The sequence below is a fragment of the Eimeria maxima genome, genomic scaffold, assembly GCF_000499605.1.
Source record: "Eimeria maxima Weybridge genomic scaffold, Emw_scaff890, whole genome shotgun sequence".
Classification (NCBI taxonomy): domain Eukaryota; phylum Apicomplexa; class Conoidasida; order Eucoccidiorida; family Eimeriidae; genus Eimeria; species Eimeria maxima.
The window spans coordinates 2,010-10,383 of NW_013566839.1; the positions used below are offsets into that span (position 1 = coordinate 2,010).

Consider the following 8,374-nt stretch of genomic DNA (forward strand, 5'->3'; position numbering starts at 1 on the left):
GCGCTCTCCGGAAGGACAGCAATATCGCAGGGTGCTGAGGCATGCTGATCCCCTACCTCTTGGTGAAAAACTGGGCTTCTGTGCCTTGGCAGAAGGCCACGACCGATGTGATGCAAATAAATCCAGCCTGTTTAGAACCAATTACACACGAATTCAGCGCGCTGCCATGGGCGTCCCTGTGGTGTTAGGTTTTAGCTGCACACAAACGAGAATTGAAGAGAATCAAAACAACGAAGATATATGGGGCGCGTTGACCTCAGACGTGCTGCTCCACGTCCGTCTCGGGTGTTCATGAAAATATAGCGCGAACATTCGATCACCCGATGCGTAGCATGAGGCGGTAATTTTGAAATGCCTAATAAAGGAGAGGTAAGTTCCTATACCAAGCCAGAAGCATCCACCTGGGATACGAATCCTTCTTGCTGTCATGCAACTCTGTACCGATGCAACGACGCACGGGTTCCTTGTTGTCTAGCGCCATGCAGACCTAGGCAATGTATGCGTCAACATAGGCATGAACGTATATGCACGTGCTTGCACAAGGGTGCTTTTGCAGTTTGAGCACGACTATGAACTAGATTTTTTGGAACAGCACTACAGCCGAACGATCTGCTGTTTCTCGCACCGCCGGCTTCAGCCTGCACTCACGCAGACGGTCTCAGCATGCGTTAAAGGGCCGTCATTAATCTTACTTCACGGGGGAAGCGAATCAACCGGCACACATTCCTTTGAACGACTCCGCAGATTGACACCCAAGGCCGAGTCACTCCGTTGATGGCCGCGTCTGGAAAACCATTAGTGCAGTATATGCCAAGGACGAGCACTACACGGAATTGTCCTCCCCATGGAAGCTGGAAAATGTACAACTATGCATATGCAATTGCAAGCTGGTCTTCACATAACATAATATATTGCATAAACCCGTACAACCACCCCTAAGGCAATGAGGGTTCGTCCCCTTCAGGCTCGTACAAACTGCCTAAGCATTTCAAGATTTCTCACCTCTGTGCTGCCAACAGAAAACCTAGCACATACCTCCTGACACAAACAGGGTCGTACCGCCATATATGGCGTCGGCAAATGGTGACCGTAAATGTGTGGACACAAACTACGCATCCCTATACTACTCACACATGCATTTCCCCTGAGTCTCCGCAAAAAACAGTGTACTCCTAACGGCCAATGTCGGTGATCCCAACCAGTGCCAGCGAATCAAGCCCAGGCTACAAACTGGTAATATGAAAATGCTTTCGGCTGCGTGGAATGTACTTGTAAGATCTCGGCCTGGTGAATAATCCAATACTATGGAAAAATAAAACGGGGAGCGGAAATAAAATAAGATGGGTTGTACCATCTTCGACTCGAACGATGCACACGGGGAGTGAATGCCTTGTACCGAAATCAATATTCAATGGATGTATTCATTAACTGCAGATTTTCTAAGCACAAAGCAGCTCAAGCAACCTCGGGCAGCCAGACATGCAACCCTGCGTCTGCCTTCGTCCGCGTTACCGAATAGCTGTAAATAGATGCACAAAAAAAGCTACCGGCTCCGCCCTGTGCTTTGCCATTACCATCGGCACAACACAATTCAGGCTGATGGTGCTGCCTTCTGTGACCAGCTCTATGGTCATCCTGTCTTCCGCCAAACAGCGGCTAGCGTACACAACAGTGGCCAAAGATGCTACATCTCCTTAGGTCTAAATAATCGAAAGGTCGCTGGCCATTCCCTGAAAATCTTGCGCTGGGCATCTAACACCTCACACATTCTAGCATATGACCATGCGGCGCACAAGCATAATGAGTTTTCGCAGCACTCTGAGCCAGTAGATACAAATGACGAACTTACAAAAACAAGCACATCGTCATTCTCAGACTGCAACTGCTCCGGCCAGCTCCCACAGGCATATAGTTTTATGCTTGCCACGAACAGTACCTCATATGCGACAACTAACTCTTCAAGGACGCTCTTCAACTTTCGGCATTACAGCTGCGCTACTAGCTGTAACAGCAACTAGGTGTTGCGTATCTTGGCGGCTACTGCAGGTAGCTAGGCTCATACAGTCTGGCCAAAAGAGTGGGCACTTGCAGCGCCAGAAATGGCTTCTAGCTAGCGCAAACGCATAGGCTCGGAAACACAGTATGCAACCGCTGGATGCACATACATCCACGCTCCCATGTTCTCCTAATATACAAGTTGCAGCATGGGGCATATCTGGCCAATGACCAACGGGGGTGAGGAAACTGTCACAATGAAGGAGCGATAGCACGTGTGTGAGCTAGGGTCTGCTATTTCATGTACGCTTCGCATGATGATAGAGACGTGCTACGAAAAGTTAACCATGTGATGCGAATGCCGTCACAGCAACAGCGATACAGTTGCGTGGTGCACTGACTCCCAACAGAACATGCGCCTTTCCCAGATCGAATTGCTAACGAAGAATATGAACACTTCTTGCTTACTTGTAACTCAATTGCGAAAACTTGAGCGACGGGGTCCTGGCTCTCTTGCGTAAGCGCCATGAGGATACGCCCATTGTATGCAGCATGGTAAGCATATACGTCTATGCACATGCTGACACAGTTGTGCAGGCTCAGTTAGAGGGCGGGGACAACCGTCACCAACTGCGGTTTTGGTGCTGCTCAGGTGCACCACAAGCACCGCCTGCAACCTGAACTTCACTAGACTAGTTGACAGCTGCAAAGTGTGGCAGGTGCCCCCGTCAGTAATGTAGAAAGCCAGCAGTCCGAATAATGGACGGCGTGCTAATGCCTCCTTTCATGCACTTCTTGCATATACTGTCCCAAAAAATATCGCACATCGTTTGAAATGTAAGACCGAGTCCCGCAGACCCATGCGGCTTACAAAAACACCCACCACCAGTGGAAACGGGAAAATAGGCTGTTTAAGAAAGTGAATTCCTAGTCGTCCTGAAGCTTGCATAGATTCAGATGCATATCCGTGCCTGTTCCCTTACGTTCTGCAAAGCAACAGACCCCGTAGCCGCGCGAAGAAGATGGATGTGCGCCGACAGCTTCCTTATTGCTACTGCCTAGACTTGCAAACGCGTGGTGGACCAGCGCTGTTGGCACGTTATCATGAGCGTACTGCCTTGCCATAACATTGGAGGATCGAAATGGCAGATACGGCGTCAAGGCATCACGCCTGTAGAGGTAAACAAATTCAGCAAACCTCAACGATACGGGCACGTGCGACCCCCCGTACTCAACGCCGAAAACTGTGTAATCTCCTGTGGGTAGACGGATGCGGGCCCAACCACAACTAGAGTACCAACCCGGAGCTCAACGCCGACGGGGAAAAGATGCTGGTGTCTGCTTGGAAAGCCTTCGTAAAATCCCACGAAAACATTTTATCACGCCAATGCTCCTCGTGAAGTGAGTTGCACTGTACTACGGTCGCCTCGCACGTTGTTTGGCAAGGAATATGGACACCAAGCAACGAAAAGCCCAGCAACAAAGATAATCAGGAGCACATAAGCTGCAGTTGCGCCAAGCACAAAAGAACTTAGGCATTTTCGACAAGGGAAAAACATCAGCCAACGCCTGAGCGACAGCTTCTATCTGCGTTGCCCAACAGTAGCGCAAACAGTTTCAGGATCCGCCGTCTTCTCTGCGAGCGTCACTCACATCGATATAACTAATGCTGATAGGGAACTCTTCGGCAGCCAACTCAGCTCACACGCCAACAGCACACATCTGCATCCGTTTACTAACATATTCACGCCTGCTATTAGGCATGCCAGAACTATGGCGGTAGGCGTTCCAACGAGATGGCCGCTCTTCTGGCGCTTCAGCGCTGCCAGGAAGTGTTATAGTACTTTTCTTTTTGCAACCGCAACTATGGCGAGTACACAGGGCCATACTCTCTGGTCAAAGAGGCGAGCGATTGCAATGCCAGAACAGGCTGCCTTATTCCGAAGCCGCAAACGCAGATACACCAACTGGACAACCCCATTGTGCCCTCGCCAGAAGACCCCTTACCGCTAAGCCCTATAAAGTGAATGAGACTTTTGATAGGCGCAGTCGGCTTTTCTCAGAGCAAACAGGTCGAGCGCGGGTTGATTCATAACGGGATGGAGCAGCACGGGGCGGTCGAGTCAACTATTTCCATGTTGAAAAACGAATCCTAAAATGTTCAAGAACCAGGGTGAATTTCATGCATGTGAGGTCAGGCACTCTGTAAGGTGTTTTACTTGAACGTAGTGGCTAATGAACTGCAAACTACCGCACTCACAAGTTGCAAGTTTCGCTAGTGCCCAACAAAAACACAGTGCAACATGCGGCGTCAAGCCAAAACCTTTCGGATGCAATGTGGAGCACTCTTCCTTCTGTGTAGCGACAAAACAATGAGCTCCGAGAATCTTACATGTTTAGAGTAATCGCAATGCGGATATACACGGCCATGTTGGTCTCACTGTCGGCTGCAGCCAGCACTTTACTATGCTCGCCCTCTGCAGGGAAGTGCCCATTATTCAACAAAGGGTCGCCACCAATACTGCAGACAACTTAGAGCCAACAATTGAATACACTGTACTGGCCATATACCACCTTTTCCGCTAACGGATATAGCTTATCGAAGCGTTCCACACCACTGGAAACGAAACAGTCACTCGCTCTAGGAAACGAAAATCAATTTCTCTTCGCACTTCGATGCCATACATGTGTGCAAATGAACACAGTAATGTTAAAGCTCGCAAGTGGTAGACACAAGCCTGCCTCCTGGATTAAATTGCATCTGGTGTTCCAGGCTTCTCATCAACCAACGTAGCGTCGGAAGTGTTCCCACATCATTGAAAGCTAGCCTTGCGCATACTGCCTGAACAACATATGACAAAATTGTAACGACAGAGATGACTTTATCGGACGCCGACAGCAGATGCACTCAGCAATACAAACTACACGGCGCAACAAACCTCAAAGACGCAACCACCTCGACTGTCCCCTAAACACTGCGTAGACTCAAATCAGTACACAGACGCGATCCCAACCACAGGAAGCGAACCAAGGAGTTCCGAACCGACAGCAGGGCGATGATGGTTCCTACCTGCACAATCACCGTGGTAATGACACATGCCTGAAGTATGTCAGTAGGCGTGCCGAGGAAACGACTTTGGTTTTGGCATTGCAGAGGTGTTACAAACCATAAGAGACGCTAAGACCTTTTATATCTCTGCAGTTGTCAGGTAGTCAGGCCCATACTGTCTATAAAAACGCGAGCGCGATTTCAACCCCAGAAACGAAATCGTGACACGGCTAACACAGACGTGTTCGCAGGCACTACTCAGGGGACGGTGCTTACACGTGGTGGTTTCCTAGCTCGGGGCCTAGAAGGCGTCAGGTGCTTTTAGGCAACTGAAAGTAATTTATTTTCGTCCAATTGAGCCACGAGCAGGCCTGTTACCAAGTGAACACAAATTCAGCTAGCGGGACCGGGCATCCTTTTCAAAACAGTCGTTGAGATGAGAGTAGCAATAATCAGCGAATATTCAAAGCGAAGAAAAGGTATCACGCATGTGAATTGAGTCGTGCTGCGTGCTGCATCCTGCGCGCATCAGTCGTTAATACAATGCGCTACGAACAATCGATCAGGGCCTGCCTTTCTCGAAAAAGGGAAAGCAACACATCAATGCTTTGCAGTTATAACCAACCAACACCAGCTAGATTTTCCTTGCCGAAACAGAGCCATCGGCATGCAATACAAGTACACCTTTCTTTCGCGGCGACCTCTCAGTCGTGCCAAATGAATTGGTGGCTGGTGGAAGACCTGCGCGGTCCTGGGTGTTTCCAAAATGCGATGTGAGGAGCTTCAGAACCTATGATGCTTGCACCTCCACAGCGGCTCGCCCACCGCCATGCCCAGGGTTCGCAGAAAAGCTGCCATATTGCGTGAAGAACTTTGGGGTCGTTGCAACTAGAGCATAGATAGGAAAATCGGCGTAAGCTCTGCTCCCTCCGTTGGCATATCGCACCGCACATAACCAGTGTCAATAATTGTAGTGTGTAATAGCATCCGCTCGCTGGCAAATGCATTACGGTATCAAAGTAACACTTCATACTACAATTTCACAAATTAACATGCACAAGCACACATACTCACAAATCCTCGCAAACGATTTAAAGGGTGAAACCATGTGTAGGCGCGCCAAAGCGCAAGACCATAGTGCCATAGACTCCGTCGTCGGTAGGCGCCCGCAGAAACGCTCACACAAAAACACAGCCTGCTTGCTTTGGAAATGCTAAAAACTCTTCAACAGACTGAACGTTCGTCACACGCGAAACGCTGATAGCTAACAATGTGCATACTTCCTGGACGGGTCAACGCAAAACAGTAGCTCCAGAGAAAGAGTTGTTACACCATGCGGGGCGACGCACACACAACTATAACCCCAGGCTGCGAATACGCCTACCACAAATTGGCGGTGATCCCAAAGAGAGCATGCCAACCAAGCCGAAGCTTGACGTTGAGATCAAATCGATGTTGTCTGCTGTCCGGCTAGGATTTGTCAAGTCACTACACGTTGGATGCACTTAAAAGTGGACAGCAGGCACCCTGTAACGACATGGCACAAGAGAGTACCACATGCGTGATGTGCACATGCTTCAAGCAAAAAACAGTTCAGCCATTCTCGCCCATAGGGCAACACCAGCAGTGTGTTCGCTTGCTTTTGCATTGCCATATAGCTGCACAAGCGGGCAAATGCTCCTCCTTTCTGCAAGTGATTTGCCGGTCTACAAACTACAAGTTGACCATGCTGTCACATGCTGCTCGCTCTTCTCTTTTCCTGTCCCCCGCATAACAGCATTTCAGCAACACCTGAAGTAAAAAGAATCTAGCAGCGGATTTTTGCTCCTCTCGTGTTTTCCTCTTCTAAGAAACCACCTCACCACGTGGCAGTTTGTAGTGCCAGTCCAGTCTCTTTCACAAAACGTCGAAACACCCTGCGCCAATAGTAACCAAGGAAAAGCAAAACTATACCCTAACTATTGTCTTGTTTCTCCTGCCTGTACATGCAAAAATTTGCATGCAAGAATATACGCATTCATGGCACGAACCATGCCTGAAATGTGGTAACAAGCTCTACAAGAAAATTGAATTTGTTTCTCGTGCGTCAGATATGCACAAGGGTGTTCGCGACGCTAGGCGTTTTCCTTCATTCCACCTATGTCCTGGTGTCAGATCCATACTCTCTGATTAGAACGGGGAACGGATGCAAAGGCCTCGTTTCACCGCACCTATACATACCCGAACAGATGCTACAGAACCACACGGTGTTTACAGATACATGCCCCCCGTAGCCGGGTGCGAATCATGCTGCAGATGGCACTGATTCCCAGTAGCGCAGACGAACCGAGAGAAATCCATTGCAATCGAGTGCTGTGGCCTGCTTGGGGCGTTCGGGTCAAATCACACCCTACTGCCACATCAACTAGAATCAGGCAGTGCTTACGACAATGTGCCACATTCTCTCCGGAAGTTTTTGCTAAACGCTTACGAAATACCGGTCGCGAAATTGCTATCCCGATACACAAAAGGCACGCTCACACGATGCGCAGCTACCAACAGCGCAACATTCCTCGCTAACCCCGAAGCGCTCGCCTGCAGTGCGGATTGGACTTTCTCGTGTATAACCGAATGCGTAGAAAACTGTCGTATGCTCTTCCTGGTTTTTTCAACGTAAGCACCATGCATGCATATACATGATCACGGTTGGTCGCACTGTCAGCTGCAGCCCGGCTTCGCGGATGCACGTGGCCCACTAGCTCATAGCAGCCCCCACTTTACAGATTCTCAAGTTTGCACAAACGGATAAAAACGTCTATGTGTGCCCGCGTACAGTCTGAAACGCGAAAGCTCTCATAGCCGCTTCAAAAATATCAGCTTGCTCTGGGTAGTTGAGGGTTTATTTTGTGAATTCTTGTAATATCCGCAACACCGGCTGGCACTGACGAGCTTACGGCCTGGCCAAAACACCACATGACCTTTACGCCAGGTAAAGCGTCGGCACATGGAACCCGTGAATGCGCCAACACGAACTACACAAACCCATGTTACTCATCGTGATACAGAGATCCCACTCCGGCCAAGATGTCCACGCCGGCGCCTAAAAGCGATAGCAAGAAAGGTTTTGGCTTCTTACTGGTCCCTTCACCACGCGCGTAATCTCGTATGCTGTGAACCATTCCCCTGACGTCCATGCGTATGGATATGGGCTAAGAGTACCATCCACCGAAATGTACAGCGGCCTAGAGTAGAAGGAAGACATTGACGGACTGCGCCTCCCTTACTGCAAAACAACGTAGGCGCCCTCAACCAGCCAGAAATGTCAGCCTACACCAGTCTCCGGCATCCCTT

The 8,374-nt window shown here is 49.5% G+C and overlaps 1 protein-coding gene across 1 annotated transcript; it reads right to left on the minus strand.

Annotated features, from left to right (window-relative positions):
* Nucleotides 1–2,922: 2,922 nt before the first annotated feature.
* EMWEY_00045170 (hypothetical protein) lies at nt 2,923–3,370 on the minus strand (the record flags this gene model as incomplete). The annotated part of the gene is made up of 2 exons (XM_013482985.1): nt 2,923–3,166; nt 3,297–3,370. 2 exons carry the CDS (start codon nt 3,368–3,370, stop codon nt 2,923–2,925), a joined length of 318 nt encoding a protein of 105 aa, XP_013338439.1.
* Nucleotides 3,371–8,374: the final 5,004 nt, after the last annotated feature.